The 20,266-nt window shown below is 46.4% G+C and overlaps 2 protein-coding genes across 5 annotated transcripts in view; one reads left to right on the forward strand and one right to left on the reverse strand.

Moving 5' to 3' along the window:
* Positions 1-4,784, forward strand: part of BRD3 (bromodomain containing 3) — a gene marked incomplete at its 5' end in the record, with an annotated part of 27,718 nt that extends 22,934 nt beyond the window's left edge. For all 3 annotated transcript variants that reach the window (XM_083596377.1, XM_083596378.1, XM_083596379.1), the window contains one exon: positions 207-4,784. In XM_083596377.1, coding sequence (XP_083452503.1) covers positions 207-319 — 113 coding nt within the window. In that variant the 3' untranslated portion in view covers positions 320-4,784. The remainder of the gene's footprint in view (positions 1-206) is intronic.
* BRD3OS (BRD3 opposite strand) overlaps positions 1-12,409 on the reverse strand; it is a 15,276-nt gene extending 2,867 nt beyond the window's left edge. Inside the window, exons 1-3 of one of the 2 annotated variants that reach the window (XM_083596638.1) lie at positions 12,059-12,409; positions 8,691-9,029; positions 6,895-8,208 (exon numbers count right to left, since the gene is read on the reverse strand). In XM_083596638.1, coding sequence (XP_083452764.1) covers positions 7,939-8,193 — 255 coding nt within the window. In that variant the 5' untranslated portion in view covers positions 8,194-8,208; positions 8,691-9,029; positions 12,059-12,409 and the 3' untranslated portion in view covers positions 6,895-7,938. Of the gene's footprint in view, positions 1-6,894; positions 8,209-8,690; positions 9,030-12,058 lie in introns of those variants that run through there. The other variant, XR_014543859.1, reaches the window with a different exon arrangement.
* Between the last annotated feature and the right edge of the window lie 7,857 nt (positions 12,410-20,266).

Here is a 20,266-nt window from a genome sequence, read left to right on the forward strand (position 1 = left end):
GATCCTTCTAATTCAACAGGTACTGCAATGTGAAACGAGTGTTAGAATATGGGACAGAAGCACTAGTGTTCTCATCCGGGATCCTAATTCAACGTTCCACACGTCTGAATGCACTATTTTTAGCCTAGAGAAGTTGAATCTTAAATATCCAGGCTGAAGATTGCTTTCACCTAAAATGCTATTTCTTTTCTCATTTCTTTTGCTAGAAAAATCTGGCTCCACCCTTTCTGGAGGCCCCTCTCGCCTGAGCAGTAGCAGCTCCTCGGAATCGGGGAGTAGCAGCTCAAGCTCCACTTCGGACAGTAGCGATTCAGAATAAAGCAACAGACCCTTAAACGCTCCCGGACAGCGAATGGACGTCTCACAGGCACTTGCCCCGGAAAGTTCTGCAGCGTCCCCTTTTGCTTCTTCCTCGTTACTATATTTTTTAAAAAAACAAACCAGCCTGCTTTCTTGCAACAGGACCAGCTCTGCATCTCATTCCACCCCTCTACTTTTAATTTTTCTTTTAATTCAGTGTTATAAAACCTTCCAGAATTTAATTTCCTCCCCCTACTTTCCCCACCCAGCTTTTATTAGGTTGCAAGATCTTTTTTGGGGGTGTGTGTGGCTAGACTTTTTAAGGCAAGAACTTTCCCTTGCATATAAGGTCTCTAAACTTTTTTTAAAAATCAGATCATTGAGACGTCTTTTGGTGACCAACAGCAAGAGATGTGGGAACTGGAGAGATGAGTAAAAAAAATGTTTGCGAGATGTAATATTAAAAAAGGGGGGGTGTTTTTTGGTAACTTTTCTCTCTTACTCTTCCCTCCTCCCCCATGGAAATTCCTTTTTAATACAGCCCAAGACTCAGCTCAGTGCTGCTCCTGATGTGGAGTGGGGAACTTTTTAAATGGGGTGGGGTGGTGGGGAGGAGAACCTCTCTGTAAAACGGTACTGTATCTGAAAGACGTTAGCTTTTGAAGTAGTTGATTGTATTTGTTGCTAGCACTAGTATTCCTAACCTCCAAGGGGCCCAATCCACCATGGAATGCTCCTGGGCATGCCCCCTTCTCTCAAATGAGAGGGAGGTGTACAGAATGCACCTCTCCCGTTTGTTTTGGTGGGGTGGGAGTACAGAGACCATGAGCAGACCTTCCTTGTGGATTGGGCCCTGCGTCTACATGTGTGCTGAAGAGCATCATTTTATATATATATATAAATATATTATATATATATGAGGGAAGGAGGAGAAGAGAGCTCACGTACTGTGGATTGTTTTAAAAATGTACCTTTTTAGATATTTCTTTTAAACTTTTTTTTAAGTAAAAAAAAAATGATACTAGAGATTTGTGCTTCTGTTATGAGAGGTTGGCTGACCTATTAAAGCTAGCAGATGAAATTGTTGAAAGTCAAAAAACAAAAAACTGATTTGGCTACAGGATGGGAAAAGGAGAGGTTGTTGTCGCTCTGGGTGTGTGCATGGAGGAGGTTGAGAGGCATACGATACACATCACAAACATTAGCTTTAAAAAAAAGTCTGGGAATGGTCCAGTCCCATTGTGCACACCTAGAGCGCAGGAAGAACGTCACTGATGTAGAACTCTGGGTGAACCCAATGACCTTTTCTCAGAATCTGCAAACCTTGGTTGGTGCTGGGGGATGGGGGTAGTAGTCCTTTACAGTTTTGCTTGCTGTTGTTAAGGGTCTGTGAAGTATTGGTTTGCATCCAACCAAATTCCCCTCAAAGGTAGACCCACTGAAATGAATGGATCTAAGTTGGTTAGGTACCCCTTACTTTCACTTGGTCTGCTCTAAGCAGCGTCACATTCACATCATACATTTAAAGTGCTATGAGACCACTTTAAACAGTCATGGCTTGCCACAAAACATCCTGGAAACTGTGGTTTGTTCAGGTTGCTAAGAGTTGTTAGGAGACTCCTCTTCCCCTTCCAGAGCTGCAATTTTCAGACTGGTTTAACAATCAATCCCTCTTCACAGGTAACTGCAAACCATAGTTTTGGGGAAGGAATTGGGGGCTTGGGGTATAAGCACCATGAACAAACTAGTTCCCAGAATTCTTTGAGGGAAGCCATGGTGGTTGAAAGTAGCACCATAGTGCTTTAAATATGTAGTGTGAATGTGGCCTAGGACTAGCAGTTGGATACACCCCTTGATTTAACATTTGTACAATATTCTGTAGCGATGGCTTTTAAAAAACGAAACCCTCTCACCCTGGTCAGTCTGTTACTTGGGACCTTTTCTATGTGATGTCATTCAGTCTCTTTGCCCTAGGTCCACATCATCCTTTTGTTGAGGTAGGAAGTACCGTGGTACCTCTGGTTACGTACGTAATTCATTCCGGAGGTCCATTCTTAACCTGAAGCACCACTTTAGCTAATGGGGCCTTCTGCTGCTGCCGCGCCGCCGGAGCACGATTTCTGTTCTCATCCTGAAGCAAAGTTCTTAACCCGAGCTACTATTTCTGGGTTAGCGGAGTCTGTAACCTGAAGTGTGTGTAACCTGAAGCATATGTAACCAGAGGTACCACTGTATTCACATTAGCCAGTGAGGCATGTGGCACCACTGTCCAGTTTTTGTGAGGTCCAGACTTTTGAGAGGTCCGGACAACATATGGAAGCCAACTGCATCCTGAGTAGCTGTTGTGGTGTTCCTCCATGAGGAATGTTTGGAGAGCTTCTAACAACACAAACCCTACTGGATCAGACCAGTGGCCCATCTAGTACAGTATCCTGTCCTCATGGTGGCCAACCGATCTCCAAAAGACATGGCACCTGGGCATAGGTGATGTGATGCCTTCTGGAGGTGGCTGGACTCCAAACTCCCATGGCCTCCAGCTAGTGTGACCAACAGCCAAGGATGCTGGGAGCTGGTGTTCACCAGCATTTGAAGGGCACCATGTTGACTGCAGGAGGCAGTCCTTGGTTGCTGAGAAGTTGTTAAGAGCTACAATTCCCAGGGTGCTTAAACAATCAGTACCTCTTCTCGGGGATGCCCATATGCTACTGGGCTAAATTCAAGGTTATTGCATTAATTTACAGGGCTGTTAATAATCTGGACCAGGATAACTTGATCACCTTGAATTCCTTATATCCCTGCCCAATTGCTGAGCTCTTCAAGGGAGCTGGTAATCCCCTGTGACTTGGATGCATGGCTCATATCAACCAGGAGCCATGTTGCATTCAGTGTTGTGGCCCCAAATTTGTGGAACTCCATTCCAATTGAGGTCAGACAGAGCCTCTCTCCCTGTTGATCTTCCAGTTCCTAATGAAAACTTTTTTTATTATTATTCCAGCAGCTATTTCAATTGATGTCTGATTTTATAGTTTTAACTGATATTTTTTTAAGAAAATATATTGTATCTTTGTTAAGAGACTCATTGTAGTGAAGTGGTATATAAATTGTTTAAATAAACATAAATTGTGATATTGTGATAGGAATAGGGGGTTTCCTAACAACTCCCAGCACCCTCAACAAAGAACAGTGTCCAGGATTCTTTGGGGAAAACTATGCCTGCTTAAAGCGGTATCTTAGCGCTTTAAATTTATGTGGTCTGTGTTAGGTCCTATCTACACCATACACTTAAAGCATTACGATACGACATTAAACAGTCATGGCTTCTTCCTACAAAGAATTCTGGGAACTGTGGCTTGTTCAGGGTGCTGAGAATTTCTGGAGACCCCTATTCCCCTCACAGAGCTACAATTTCCAGAATTCCCTGTGAAGAGGGATTGACTGTTAAATCACTCTGGGCACTGTACGTCTGGGAGGAGGAATAGAAGGATTTCCTAACAACTCTCAGCACCCTGAGCAAACAACAGTTCCTGGGATTATTTGTGGGAAGCTATGCCTGTTTAAAATGGTTATATAAGAGTGTGCTGTAAATGTATAGTGAGGATGTGGTTAACCATAGAGCCAATTGCTTAACTTAAGGGCACATTCTTGGCTTAGCGGGTCACTGAGGTGCATAGTTGAGACCCAAGCAAAGCCCCCCAAATAGGAAATGAATTGGGGGAGGGTGAATCTCTCTTGATTCCTTTTTAAACCCTTTTTTTCTAACAGTGGAAAGAAGCTCTTAAGACTGGAAAGCTACTTCTGTGTTGTGAAAGTGCAGGTTTCCCAAATAAACCTTTTACCTCAAAGGAAGGGGGGAGGGGGGATACACTGGGGTGCGTGTGGGGGTGGGGAGAGATAACAACACTTTTGTAAGATTCATCAATTTTTCTAGAAACTATTTTCTCCAGTCTGGATCCCTGCACTTTTTTCAAAAGACACACTCCATAATTAACTGTCCCTTGTTTTGTTTTTGTCTTCTTGTATATACAAGTAACTTTATTTATTAACACCAATGGTCACTTAAAAAACAAACTATCCTGCATTTTGAAGAGTGACAGAAGAAGAAGAAAAATGCAGATTTGTCTTGGTATTTTTTTTTAAGAAAGAAAAACAAAGTTCTAAAGAATTGGGAGTACTTTTAATTTAAATGTATTTGACTTTAACCAACAGGTGCTATGGCTCTTGATAGTTTCCTGTGCTGGGTGCTTAATTCCTTATTTGTGTATTCAGGGGTTTTTTCCCCCCAGGGATGGGTTTAGGGTGGGGATTTGTTTGCTTTCTTTTTTTGTACAGACTTTGGACTTGACAGGTATTAGTACCTTCCAGATAAAAGCATGATTTATTTGTATATTCCTAGTTACCCCCTTTCCAGGTCAGTCTCTGTATCTTTAATTGTTTTAAAAGTAGAACAGTTTGGAAAAAATAATAATAAAGGAACAAAGACCTGATTTATTTATGTATTTTTTGAAGCAAATGCCACTTCTGTAATACACACGTTTGTAAAGCCTTGGGGGGGGGGGTGTTGGGCAAATGTGTGATGATCACAACTCTGTTTTCAATTTATTGTGCAGCAGAGTTAATAAAAGTTGTAGGGTTGGGAGCTGCAATGCAGAAATCACAACTAAAGAAACCATGACAGATGGCCATCCAGCCATTGCTTAAATTCTTCAAAGGAAGGAGAGTCCACCACCTTCCAAGGGAGTCTGTTCCACTGTCAAACAGCTCTTACTGTCAGAAATCTTGCAACTTGAAGCTATTGGTTTGGGTCCTAACCTCCAGAGCAGGAAAAAACAAGCTTGCTCCATCTTCCATCATTTCTCCTCTCAGTCTCCTCTTCTTTGGGCTAAAAACACCCAACTCTTGCAACCATTCCTCACAAGTTAACATAAGGTTTCATTGTGGTTGCCAGACCAATCATCTTTTAAAGCCATTGATGTTGGTCGCCATCACTGCCTCCTGTGTGTGTGAATACCATAATTTAACCAAGTGCTGCATGAAGGAGGACTTTTAAAAAATCTGTCTTGAATCTACAAAGGGACCACATCTGACAGCACAGCAGAAGTCCCAAGCTGTCTCAATCTTTACCAAGGTCTACAGAGGAAGGAGGAAGCTTGGGAGAGGAGCAAAATCAAATCTGGGCTGATGAGATTTTGCCGTTTTTTATGCCAGGTTAAGTCCATCAGTTTCCACTCGACCACCCAAGGCAACCAAGATCTTGCTTGCCCTTCACCAGCTAACTCCCACCCCCACCGCACCATGGCAATGCTAAGCTCCAACCCATCTCACTAGGCTTTGTGCCTCAGTTCTTCACATCTTGGTGGCTTGGATCTAAAAGGGTTTAGGTTATACTTCCAGTTCCCACATCTCAGCAGTAGGGTCCAAGAAGCTGCCTCTACAGGGTTGCCAGACCTCCAGCTCTCATCTGAAGCCCCCTTTTTCTGGGCCATAGGTGGCAGGTGGAGGTATTGAATCTCCAGGTGGGCAGGAGAGCCTGGGAGGAGCTGGCTACAAATTATAGCATAGACACTATGCAGTGTGTGCCCACCTCCCCACGTCTCTCCCAATTAACCACCTGCAGGACCTTCTCTGGGGTGGCATCACCCTAGGCTTCAGGTTGGGGCCTTGAAATCTCAGCATCTGGGATTCTCCAGACCTGGCAGCTGTAGGTTTAAATGACTCAGAAGCAATGAGTCAGAAGCAATGAAATGATTCAGAAGCAATGCTTCTGAATACCAGTTGCTGGAAACCACAAGGAAAGGGGACTGCTCTTGTGCTCAAATCCTGCTTGTGGACTTCTCATGGGTTGGCCACTTTGGGAACAGGATGGACTAGATGGGCCACTGGCCTGATCCAGCAGGCTCTTATTTTCTTATGATGGTATTGTTCCACTCCTGTGGTTCATTTTATCTTGTTCCTCAAAGTTCAGAATGGTGTAGGTAGCTGTATTTTTGCCCACCCCCGTTGTGTCCTCTCAACAATCCTGTGAGGTAGGTTGCATCTTGCAGAGTTACATCTTTTCCCCTAAAATAAAGTAATATTCTAGTCCTTGTAGTTCTAAATAACTAGTCTGAATTAAATAGGAGCATAGGAAGCTGCTTTATGCAGAGCTCAGACCCTTGGTCCATTTAGGTCAGTACAGTCTACACTGACTGGCAGCAGTGGCGCGCTTGAGATTTTAGGCAAGGGGCATTCCCAGATATCCTTGGAAATGGCATTTGGGATTGGGACCTTCTCCATGCAAAGCAGGTGCTCTGCCACTGAGCTGCATCCCCTCCCCTAAATTTAAGTCGGGGTCTGCAGGAGGGTGGAGTGCCAGAGAACCTGATTAACCAATGTTTGTGACATGGAGCATTTGAAAGCTGTAGAGCTGGAAAGAACCTCAAGGGTCACTACAGCTGCTCCTCTTGCGCCCTACCCAAGAGGCAATGGGAACTCCCAGAATGCCACAAGCCCGGTGCCTGTCCAAGCTAAATTGAACTGACACTCTCTGCAAAACAGACTTTGCATTTGGCAGTCAGAGTGTGTCCACACAGAGAAGCAATAATTTGCTGCAGCCACTGACACAGGTATCCCTTCATTTTTAATACTGCAAGTGATGAACAAAAGGCATCTGGTTGCAGAGAAGTGTACATCTTTAAAAGAGGTTTTTTAAACAAAACAAAAGCAAAACAAAACTTCTGAACTGTTCCCAGCCACTTCCATCCCCAAGACCTAGTGTAGTTCTGTTAGCACATCAACAAGTTAACACAGCAGCAATTTGACAGTCCAGGCCCTAGAAAGCAAAGTCCAAGCTTGCATTCATGCCTGCTTCAGCATGAGAGGATGAATGGGGCAAACTCGTGTCCATGAGAGATAACCTATTCACTTCAATGGCCTGCCTCCCTTAGCAAAAGAGAAGTGCTCATGCAGGTGGGTTATCACATTATTTTCCAGATCCTGCTTGTTTTAGAGGGAGACCGCTATGTGGACATATAGCAGGAAAAAGCTGGCATGCAAAGGGGTGGTGGTGGAATGGCTCCTGTTTGTAAGCAGCCAGGGGTAAAGGTGTGTTAGAGCAGGTGTTTTGAACTGCATTTCCTACCTCCCCAAAATGCCCCTATGTGACTCCTCTCCAGAACAGATGATTGGGAAGAAATCTTTGCCTACATCTGCACCACTTAAAACAGATGGGGAGATTGTGGCTCTCAGTTGTGATGTCTGGTGAATGGTACAGGGTAACATCTGGAAGGCCCCCGGCTCCCCACCTTCAAATTCCATCTGTAATGGAGAGTCCTGGGTGGGATGGGGGGTGGGTGAGTGAGGACGAGACATTCAGTGTTGTCTATCAGGAACAGCCTTTCGCAAAGTAGCAGCAAAGAAGTTTCAAAATTGATTTGGACGGATTCAACGAATGTAGGCAAACCTGTTGGACAGCCACTTGAGGCCCCTGAAAATCCATTTCCCAAATTGCTTCGGGAACACTGTCCAAAAATGCAGTAGAAGATAAATAGAGCTACAACATAAAAAAATAAAACTTTTTTTTAAAAAAAGGAAAACCACTTTCTGGATCCATTTTGGTTAGCCTAGAGACTGGGCTCGCTTGCTCACTCTTAGCTCTTGAAATCACATCACGCTGCAAAACCTGGATTGTCCGGTATCCCTGGGGATGTCCGCTTTGTTCTTATCCCGCACCAAGATTGCCTGGTTGCCATATTGTGAGTACCACGTGCTGTGGCTCCTGTTTAGGTACGTTCCTGGTGGCAGAGACTCAAGTTGCTGCTGCTGCTGCTGCCAGATCAGCAAAGAGGCATCCCTGTACCGGAGGCGAGCATAAGTCTCAGACAAAGCTTTCTCGGCCAGGGGTGGCCGTCCGCTCATCCCCACGGCTACCACCTGTTCACAAAAGATGAAGGAAGCCTTGTTGCCACTGTCTTCCGGCTGTGGCTCAGGGCTCACAGGGGAGGTGTTCTGGGCTGGGAGAGAAACGCTGCCAGACACAGCAAGTGCGGGAGGCGTAAGGGCGGCCTGTGGTCGCAACAGGAAACACTCCAGCTATGGACACATCATCAGAAGGTGCTTGATTCAAAGGGCAAAAAACAGGCTCCACCCAAGCCTATTAGGCTCCTGCAATCCAGTTCTGCCCTGGAAATTCTCACGTGTCCATATAACGCAGGAGGGTTAAAGGTTATTCAGAACCATGAGGACCATCATCTTACTCTTAAGGAGAGGGCTGTACCAAGATGGTAGATACAAGAGACAGCCCATTCTCAAGAGTCCTTTTGCCTTCCCTTGAATCTCTTGCTGTGACCTCTTTCAGCCCCCCCTCACCCCTCACCCACCTCTGCTTCCTAATCTTGTCTACCTTTTGAACTCACCTGCCCCAGTTTATTGCTTCTTCAGGGACTGGAGAACAAGGAGCCATCAGGACTACGCTGGGAAATAGAGGAGTATGGGTGACGTTCTTTTTCAAGTCAAATGGGGAGGGATTTGATGATCGATTCTTGAACTTGACTAAAGGACAGTTTGGTGATTCTCTTGCTTGCTCAGAGGATGGAAGTCACGCTGAGTGTAGATGACACATCTGTTTCCATGGAGAGAGAGTGCCAGAATGCTGGATGCTGGGACCATCTCCAGAACTGGTTGTGGACTTTTTCTACTCATTGCCAACTGGGCTGGGATCAAATCCAAGTCACTTCTCTTTGATAATGAAGAATCTGCAGAACAATCAGAGTTAGTTAGGATACGAGAATGCAGGAGTGTAGCAGAGATTGATAAAAGCATCCCAGGTTTTTGGCATATGAACATAATAAGCTGCCTCCTAGTGAGTCAAATCACAGGTCCATCTAGCTCAGTACTGTCAACACTGACTGGCAGCAGCTCGCCATAGTTTTAGGCAGGGGACATTTTCAGGGCAAAACTGGATTGTAGAAGCCTCAGCACTAACAGACTCAGATGGTCCTGGTTGCTTTGCTCTTTGAGCTTAGTATTGTCTACACAGGCTGAGAGTAGTTCCTCAGGTTTCAGGGGCAGGTCTTTTTGGAGGCGCTGGGGACTGAACCTGGTACATTTTGCATGGAGAACAACTGTTCTACCACAGAGCCACAGGCTTCCCTCCAAGCACAGCTATAGCCTAGCAGTAGAGCACAAGCTTTGTACATGAAAGGTCCTGGGTCCAGTCCCCAGAGGCATATCCATGTAGGTCTGGGGCGGAAAAGACTGTCAGTACTGAGTTGTTTGTTTTGCTTAATTAACAAACTCTACAGACTTGCTTATTCAGCCAATCGATAAATCTCTCAAGTGGTTTACACACAGCAGTCTGAAATATTTATAAGAAACACAGATAAAACTAACAAACTTTAAGAACAAGGAGACAACAACAAATTATCAAAACAGAGATAAAGTCAACAGATGTTAAAAACAAATGCTAATTATCAAAACATAGATAAAGTCAACAGATTTCAAAAACAAACACTCATGACAAAACAACATGTTTGGCAAAACGCTTGGGGGAAAGTGCCTTGTTTTAAGATGCCTGGGTTTCTGTTCTACAGGACTTATGAGGAGGATGCTTTTTTAACATGTACTTTGATAAGAACATAAGAAGCTCTTGCTGGATCAAGGCAAAGGGGGTCCACTGTGAGAACAGCATCCTGTTCTCACAGTGGCCAACCAGATGCCCCAATAAGAAGCCCACAAGCAGGACCTGAGAAGAAGAACAGCAACTCTCCATCAACTGGCGTGCAGAAGGAGCTTGCCTCTGATACTGGAAGAAAGACCATAAGAAATGCCCTCCCGTTGGATCGGACCAATGGCCCATCTACCCCACCATCCTGTTCCCACAACAGCCAACCAGATTCCTTAATGGGAAAACCGCTAGCAGCACCCAAGTTGGAACTGCAACTTTCCCCATTTTTACCAATCCATCTCCTTTATTCGCATGCAGAGCATACAAAAGTACAGTGGTACCTTGGTTTACGAACTTAATCTGTTCCGGACGTCCGTTCTTAAACCGAAAGCGTTTTTAAACCGAGGCACGCTTTCCCTAATGAGGCCTCCCGCCGCAGGTGTCCTTCCACCATTCGGATTCTGTTCTTAGACCGAAGTAAAGTTCGCAAACCGGGACACTACTTTCAGTTTTGTGGAGTTCGTAAACCGAGTAGTTCGTAAACAGGGCTGTTCTTCAACCGAAGTACCACTGTACAGTGGTACCTCGGGTTAAGTACTTAATTCGTTCCGGAGGTCCATTCTTAACCTGAAACTGTTCTTAACCTGAAGCACCACTTTAGCTAATGGGGCCTCCTGCTGATGCTGCTGCGCCGTTGGAGCACAATTTCTGTTCTCATCCTGAAGCAAAGTTCTTAACCCGAGCTACTATTTCTGGGTTAGCAGAGTCTGTAACCTGAAGCGTATGTAACCCGAAGCGTATGTAACCCGAGGTACCACTGTATAGAAGTCAAAGCATAAAATTGGAGTCTGTTCATAACGCTAGTCCTGCTGAGAGCAGAGACCCACACTGCAATAGGTGGATTTTGATGGTTTTGCTATCGACCACAGCAAACTATGGCAAGTTCTTAAAGAAATGGGAGTGCCTGGTCACCTCATCTGTCTCCTGAAAAATCTCTATGTGGGACAAGAAGCTACAGTTAGAACTGGATATGGAACAACTGATTGGTTCAAAATTGGGAAAGGAGTACGACAAGGCTATATATTGTCTCTGTGCTTATTTAACTTATATGCAGAATTCATCATGCAAAAGCCTGGACTGGATGAATCCCAAGCCAGAATTAAGATTGCCAGAAGAAATATCAACAACCTCAGATATGCAGGTGACACAACTTTGATGGCAGAAAGTGAGGAGGAATTAAAGAACCTCTTAATGAGGGTGAAAGAGGAGTGCGCAAACTATGGTCTGAAGCTCAACATCAAAAAAACTAAGATCATGGCCACTGGTCCCATCACCTCCTGGCAAATAGAAGGGGAAGAAATGGAGGCAGTGAGATATTTTACTTTCTTGGGCTCCGTGATCACTGCGGATGGTGACAGCAGTCACAAAATTAAAAGATGCCTGCTTCTTGGGAGAAAAGCGATGACAAACCTAGACAACATCTTAAAAAGCAGAGACATCACCTTGCTGACAAAGGTCCGTATAGTTAAAGCTATGATTTTCCCAGTAGTGATGTATGGAAGTGAGAGCTGTACCATAAAGAAGGCTGATTGCTGAAGAATTGATGCTTTTGAATTATGGTGCTGGAGGAGACTCTTGAGAGTCCCATGGACTGCAAGAAGATCAAACTTATCCATTCTGAAGGAGTGCTCACTGGAAGGACAGATCCTGAAGCTGAGGCTCCAATACTTTGGCCACTTCATGAGAGGAGAAGACTCCCTGGAAAAGACCCTGATGTTGGGAAAGATGGAGGGCACAAGGGGAAGAGGACGACAGAGGACGAGATGGTGGGACAGTGTTCTCGAAGCTACCAGCATGAGTTTGACCAAACTGCGGGAGGCAGTGGAAGAGAGGAGTGCCTGGCGTGCTCTGGTCCAGGGGGTCACGAAGAGTCGGACACAACTAAACGACTAAACAACAACAACAACAACAACAAAAGACGTCCCTGCAAACAACCCTAAAGCTGGGAAGAGGCGGGTGACGGGGCGGGCAGGGGGTGCAGAAAGAGAGACGTCGTTCAGCCCCCTTATTCCATCTTCCTGTCCTTGCTTATGCGCTTAAGGGTCTGCGGTCACTCACCTACCTCCCGGCCTCCGTCGGGGCGTACAGCCGCGGCCAGGCTGCAGGGCCCGGCGCCTCTTCCTCCTGCTCCTCCTGCGCGCTCTTGGCGTCCCCGTTTGTCTCTACGCTACGGAGGAGGAGGCGGCGGTGGCGTCGACGGGCGGCGCTCCGAGCCTCTCCGCCCACTCCTGGCAGCGGGAGGAGGAGGGAGAGGCTGGCTGGCAGAGCCGCCTGAGCCCGCCCCCGTTTACCGCGGCTTCGGAGCTAGTTCCGCCCGCGTGCGCTAGCCCACCTTGGTCAGGAGCCCTGGGGGCCGCACTGCAGGCCCTGGAGGGCCACAAGGAACGGGGCGCGGCCAGAGAAGGAAATGGGCACCTGCGTCTTCCGCGGGGGGGGGGGGCGCTTTGCAAAGCTAAAATCTGCAATAAAGAACTCTCACCTCCCCAGCTCAAACCGCAGTTTCCCCCGATCCGGTGGGGAAGACGGCCTGACAGTTCAGCCGTTGCGATGCCCATTAAGCTTTGTAGAGTAGAGCTGCCGGGAAGGTTCCACCCCTTATGTAAGATGCTGTAGCGCTGCTGAGTTCTCGTCCCTTTCACCGAATGAGGATGCTGTCAAGTCAAAAGATCCAGTTTTATTAAGAGGTCTCATGCACCGAATAAGCGCCAAACAAGGTCGGGACACCATGGATTCTTTTGTGAACATGCCGTTGAAGCATTTCTCCAATGCTTTTGTGATGTGAAAAAGTAAAAATAAAAGCCCATAATGTCAATAAAAAAGAGAATGTAACAATTCAATAAAACCCGGAGGGTGGGTGTGTGGGTGTGTGGGTGTGTGGGTGTTCATTTGGTTTTTTTAAAAAATAATGAGCTTGTTTCAGCTGAATCCATCCAGGGAGTTTCTTCCATAACAAGACCAATCACTCAGTATTGTCCACACAGCTCTTCTGGATTTCAGGCTGTGTGTGTGTGTGTGTGTGTGTGTGTGTGTGTGTCTCTTTCGCCAGCCCCACTGGATATGCTGCTGGGGACTGAACCTGGGACCTTCTGCATGCAAAGCGCAGAATCATAGAATTGTAGAACTATAAGGGACCCCAACTGTCACCTAGCCCAACCCCCTACAATACAAAAATCACAGCTAAGGAACCTCTGACAGGTGGCCACCCAACTTCTGCTTAAAAACTTCCAGTGAAGGCGCATCCAACACCTCTTATTGTCTGAAAGTTATCAGAATCTCCTTTCTTGGAGTTTGTATCAATTGGTTCAGGTCCTTCTCTCCAGAGCAGCAGGAAATAAGCTTCCTCCATCTTCTATGTGATTGTGACAGCCCTTTAGCTATATGAAGATGGCTCTTCTCCCAGTTTCCTCTTTTTAGGCTCGATGGCATGAGGATGCCAAAAGTATCTTAACAACATCAGCAACAATTCCCTCTAGCAAGAATGCTTCAAATAAGGAGAGATAGAAAAATACCAGGAAGATGGAACAATACCTGCTAGCCACCAACAAGGGGCAGCAGATCTGTTCTCTACACAAATCTACACAGATGCCCACCTTTGCCAGCTTGGTGCTTTCGGGAGAGGCCAATAGGATTTGAAGTCCAAAACATCTGGAAACACCAGCTTGGCAAAGTCTGCTACAATTCATTAAAGACAAAGTGGCTTCTCCCAAATAATTCTGGAGTGTGGTTTATTGAGCGTGCTAAGAGTTGTTAGGAGACAGTCCCCCCCCATCTCCTCCCAGTTCTACAATTCCAAAGTAGTTGAACAATCAAATCGCTCTTCCTAGAGAACTCAGGGAATTGTAGCTCTGAGAGGGGAATAGAAGAGGAGGAGGAGGAGGAGGAGGAGTTTGGACACAATATCCTGCCTTTCACTCCCCTTAAGGAGTCTCAAAGCGGCTAACAATCTCCTTTCCCTTCCTCCCCCACAACAAACACTATGTGAGGTGAGTGAGGCTGAGAGACTTCAGAGAAGTGTGACTGGCCCAAGGTCACCCAGCAGCTGCATGTGGAGGAGTGGGGAAGCAAACCCGGTTCACCAGATTACGAGTCCACCGCTCTTAACCACTACACCATGCTGGCTCCCATGGTGTCCTAGAGGGGTGTCCTAGCAACTCTCGGCACCATTAACCAATTATAGCTCCCAGAATTATTGGGGGGGAGAAGCTATGGCTATTTAAAGCTGGTTTTGACCTATAAAGCATTAAACAGCTCAGGATTGCAATACCTCAAAGATTGCCTCTCCCCATATGAAGTGACCTGGACCCTGAAACCATCATTTGAGGCCCTTCTTCGTATGCCTCCTCTGTGAGAGGTCCACAGGGTGGCAACACAGGAAAGGGTCTTTTCTATGGTGGTTCTCTCAGGGAGGCTCACCTGGCAACTTATATATCATTAGGCACCAGGCAAAAGCTTTCCTCTATAACCAGGCCTTTGGCATTTAACTATAACCTTTTTAAAGTATGCAGGATTTTAAAATGTATTTATTTTTCCATTTGGTTTTAATGTACCTCTGTGTGGTTTATTGCCATCTGTTTGTTTGGTTGTAAGTCACTTTGGGTTGGCCTGGCCAAGGTAAAGTGACTAACAAATTAAATAAAACAACAACAGCAACCGCAGCAACAGTGTGGAACCCAGTGCTATTTTTCTAGAAAAAGAGTTGCTGGAACTCACCATGAATGCCTCCCTTATTCTCTTATAATGGCAATGGCATGCACCTGAGAGGTGCGAGAACAGAGTTTTCTGCCAGAAAAAAAAGCGCTGGTGGTATAAAAGCTTTGTGTAGGTTATGGGAGTTATTTATATCATATAATGCATTATTATTTATGCTTTAAACATGCTGTACATTGCTTGGAGACCTTTGGGTAACAAGTAGTTAAGAAGTCTAATAAATAATATATAATAATAATCAGTGCTATTTTCCCTCCCTCTTTCTTTTAGAATGACAATGGCACTCACCTGAGAGGTGCTGGAACCCACCTGAAAGGTGCTGGGACTGAGTTCTGGCAAGTTCTTCTTGGAAAAAATGCCCTGGTAATAATAATAATAATCCAAATGCCACAGTTGTGTACCTTCAGGAGTTTGGTAATGGTGGGAGGTGTGAGAAGGAAAAGCAGGTGGAACTTATATTTGCACAGGAATCTACATTTCAACCATGCAAATTTCAGAACATTCTGAACACCTACCCACTTCTCTCTGTCTTCCATCCATCCCACAGCTTCCATTATCAACAGCTACTAACTATCATAATTATGCTCTGCCTCCACAGCTCCTGAATCCCAGTTGCTGGTAACCACAGAAGGGGAAAGAGCTCTTGCAGGTTTCCCATAATGCTTGCTTGCAGGTTTCCCATAATGGGCATCAGGCTGGCCACTGTGAGAACAGGAAGCTGGACTAGATAGCCACTGGCTTGATTCAGCAGGACTCTTCTTCATATCTTACATTCAAGCAAGCAAACGGCAGGATCACATTTCCAGGTGTAGGCAAGAATGGGGCCAGTAAAAGTTGTGGTCTGGGGAGATTCTTGAGAGCCAGAAAACAAGGCCTGGAGGGTTGCATCTGGCCCCTGAACCTGAGAATCTGAACACCTGGGGGTAGGGATTCCCACAGCATTTTGTGAATTCGCTCATGGGAATAGCTTGTTGGTCTCTCTTTAATGTGATGCTGGAAGATACATCAGGGAAAGACTTGAGACAATCTTGAGAGGAAATCAATATGTTGAGGCTGCTGGTGCCAATGCAGCCTGAGTTTGGACGAGAGAGAGAGAGAGAGAGAGAGAGAGAGAGAGAGAGAGAGAGACTTTGCCAGAGTCTCATCCAGTTGCTTTAGAAAGCTTTTTATAAACAGTCATTATGTCTACAGCACAGCAGGGAGTTATTCACAGCTTGCTTCCTTACCTGTATGTGAACACAAATATGCCAAATCAATTGGCAGGGTCTGAAAAGCTGCAAACATCCCTTTTCAAGGCAGAACCAGGAAAATGCAGCTGTAGCAATAATTGTTCCTATAATAATAGAATTGTAGAGTTGGAGGTAACCCCAAGGGTCATCTAGTCCAACCCCTTGCAATGCAGGAATCTCAACTAAAGCATCCATGATAGGTGACCATCCAACCTCTGCTTAAAAACCCCCCAACTTGAATCCATTTGTTCATGTCATATCCTTCAGAGCAGGAGAAAACAAGCTTGCTCTGTCTTCCATGTGACAGCCTTTTATATATTTGAAGGCAGCTATCACATCTTCTCTCAGTCTCCTCTTTACCAGCCTAAGCATACCCGGTTCCCTCAACCAGTCCTCATAAGGCTTGGTTTCCAGACCCTTCATCATTTTGGTTGCCTCCTCTGCACATGTTCCAGCTTGTCACTGAGCCAGTGTGGTGTAGTGGTTAAGAGCGGTAGTCTCGTAATCTGGGGAACCGGGTTCGCGTCTCCGCTCCTCCACATGCAGCTGCTGGGTGACCTTGGGCCAGTCACACTTCTTTGAAGTCTCTCAGCCCCACTCACCTCACAGAGTGTTTGTTGTGGGGGAGGAAGGGAAAGGAGAATGTTAGCCGCTTTGAGACTCCTTAAAGGGAGTGAAAGGCGGGATATCAAAGCCAAACTCTTCTTCTTCTTCTTGTCAATATCCTCCTTAAATCGTGGCACCCAGAACTGGATATAGTACTCCAGGTGTGGTCTGACCAAAGCAGAATAGAGAGGTATTTTTACTTCCCTTGATCAGCACACTATACTTTTGTTGATGCAGCCTAGAATAGCATTTGTGAGGTTTTTTCCTGCTGCATCACATTGTTGACTCATGTTAAGCTTGTGGTCTACTAAGACCCCTAAGTCCTTTACACAAGTACCAATCTTATATTGGTGCAGCTGGTTTTTCCTGCCTAATGGTAGAACCTTACATTTGTCACTGTAGAAATTCATTTTGTTAGTTTGGGCCCAGTTCTCCAATCTGTTAAGGTCATATTGAATCCCAGTTGTGTCTTCAGCGGTATTGGTTACCCCTCCCTGTTTCGTACAATCTGCAAATTGGATGAACATCCCCTCAATTCCTTCATCCAAATCATTTATAAAGATGTTGAACAACAATGGGTCCAGGACATAACTCTGTGGCACAAATCCACCTAATTACCACGTTGTCCAGCCCACATTTTACCAGCTTCTCCACAAGAATATTATGGGGGCCTTTGTCAAAAGCCTTGCTGATATCAAGATACACTACATCCACAGCATCCCCCTGATCCACCAAGCTTGTAACTCTCTCTCTATATATATAAAAAGAGATGCATCTGGCATAACTAGTTTTTGATAAACTCATGCTGGGTCTTAATAATCACAGCATCCTTTTCTAAGTACTCCCAGACAGACTGTTGAATTACCTATTCTAGGACCTTTCCTGGTAATGATGTCAAGCTCACCGGTTGGTAGTTACCTGGGACTTCCCCCCCTCCTTTTTGAAGATGAGGGCAACATCTGCCCACCTCCAGTCTGCAGGGATTCCACCTGTTCTCCAATAATTGTCAAATATTATAGACAGGGGTTCTGAGATTACATCTGCAAGCTTCTTTAGTAGCCCTGGTTGCAACTCTTCAGGCTCTGGAGATTTGAATTCATTTAAAGTAACTAGATGTATCAGACCAGCAATGCCCATAACAACAATAAGAAATCTGTTGTTTTTCCGCTCCAAAGGGGTCCTGGCACATAGAGCTATAGGTGATAAAACATAGTCACAATCTATAGAGATGGGACACAAAAGGGAAAACTGACTGGGAGGGTAAAGGGCTGGAAACATTCTTAGTTACAAAGAGAGCAAAAGCAATCTCCTTTCATGAATTAAAACTGGAGACATACTGTCAGAGCATGCCAAGTAAGAATTGCAGTTCACACACCATCAGGATTGCTGATCTAGGGGTGCCTCATGACTGGAAGAAAGTTGCCTAGAAGAGCAGACACTCATGCAGAGACTCAGTGGGAAGTCTCTCCTGCAGGTGCATAATTCTACACCTCTGGAAGGGGACTGAGTGAACCAGGCAGATGCACAGGAGTAGTGGAGTGACCTGACTAGAAGGAGGCAAAGTGAGAGGAGTGCCAAGCAGCCTCACAGCACCCAGGAGCATTTCATGGGGAATTTATGCCACTGGAGAAGCAATATTCAGGTTTGAGCACACCAGTGGGATGCTCTTTTAGTATTTGTGATAACCTCTGCAACTCCTTGTCAGGTGATGGTGTGTGGAGGGAGAGATGGAGGTGAAGTTTAAGTTGTAGTGATGGTCACCAACCCGGATGACTTTAAAAGGGGCTTAGATGAATTTGTGGAGGGTAAGGCTGCCAATGGCCACTAGCCACGATGGCTTTGTTTTGCTTTCACAGTTGGAGGCAGTATGCCTCTTGTTATGTACTGAGTTGAATAGGATCCAAACTGCAGCAGTCTGATTGGTCCTAGAACAATAGGATCCAAAAGGCAGCAGTCTGATTGGTCCTAGAACAATAGGATCCAAAAGGCAGCAGTCTGATTGGTCCTAGAACAATGCAGCAGTATGATTGGTTGGCAGGAACCACCCAATCATGCTCCAGATAGAAGTGAATCCACAACTTGATTGGCTTACAGTAGAATTCCGGAATTAGCCAATCATGTGCAGCCCATTGTGTAAATAATGTATATAAAGCAGATACTTTGAGGGGACATTCATTCATTCATTCCTCCTCACCACTATGAGCTGAATAAAGAGCATGAAATCACTTTGCGACTCTGAGTATATTTCACTGGCGACGAAGGTGGGATCCCGCTGAGCTGACTGCCACACACAGCACCGCAGCACCGCCACCTGCCGCACCGCTGCCTCGCACCGTGTATCCAGGCTTCAGCTCCGGGACACAAGGAACTCAGAATGGCAACCAACAGCAGCTTCTTGCCGTTCAACCCAGCATCTGGAGACTGGGAAGCGTACGCCTCCCGTTTCACTTTCCTCCTAGAAGCCAAAGGGGTCACCGATGAAGAAGACGCCAAGAAGAGGGCAATATTCTTCAGCATCTGCAGAGAGGAGACGTTTGAAATCGCCCGGGCTCTCCTTGCACCTGAAGACGTCGCTACTGTTCCATACAAAACAATAATGGAACAGCTGAAGGGGCACTTTTCGCCGCAGTCCTCAGTGGTGGCTCGTCGAAATGCCTTCTACGCAAAGCGGCAAGCCCATGGGGAAACCATAACTGGGTTTGTGACCTCTCTCCGCCAAGCCGCCCAGTTCTGCAACTTCTCAGAGCTAGAGAACATGCTTTGTGACCGCCTTGTCGGTGGCCTGAAGGATGAGAAGCTGCAACGACGCCTCTACGCTAAGAAGGACCTAACGTTCCAGGTTGCTCTGGAGGAGGCCCTGGCAACGGAAGCTGCCGAGAGGTCGACGCAAGAGGCACGGCTGAGCCTGCCATCCCAACCGAGGGTCCACCACAAAGACCTCACCGACGACTCAGGATCTGACAAGGAGGAGGTGCACCGAGTACAGCAGTGCACTCAAGCAGCCCACATACCACAGCTGCCTCGACGAGAAGGAGGGAACTGCACAAGCTGCGGGGAAAGTCACGAGAGGAGGACCTGCCGTTTCCGCAGTGCAGAGTGCAGGCAGTGCAGAAAATTGGGACACATCGCCCGGGTGTGTCGGGTTCGGCCCACCCGACGCCAGGCATCAGATGACCAATCCAAGAGCCCCAGGTCCCGGGGCCCAACACACCAAGGCAACTCGATGGAGCTCACGGACTTCCAGGTATACCAGTTGCCCCACCCCAACGTAGAGAAAATTTATGTAGAGGTACAGATAGAGGGGGCCTCATGCCGCATGGAGCTTGACACGGGTTCAACTCTATCCATAATCTCGGCAAGGACCTTAAGGAAACTGTGTCCTACTGGGGGTCCCAAACTCAGGCCGGCCCCATTCACCCTCCGGGACTTCCAGAAATGTAAGGTCCCCAAAGGGGGGGTGGGGACCTTCAGGGTGCAATACCGAGGGCGGACGCGGCAACTGGACTTGCTTGTGGTCAAGGGCCCCTACATTAGCTTACTGGGATTGGCATGGTTTGGACCACTGGGGCTAGCCATCACCGGGGTGAACCACACGAGCTTACAAGTGGACGTGGACGCCATATGCAAGGAATTTCCGGGGGTTTTTGATGGGAAATTGGGACAGTATACGGGCCCCCCATTGCTCTACAGCTTGACCCCGCAGTACGACCGGTCAGGCTCAAGG

This window comes from Podarcis filfolensis (assembly GCF_964270895.1).
Source record: "Podarcis filfolensis genome assembly, chromosome: Z".
NCBI classification, from domain to species: Eukaryota; Metazoa; Chordata; class Lepidosauria; order Squamata; family Lacertidae; genus Podarcis; species Podarcis filfolensis.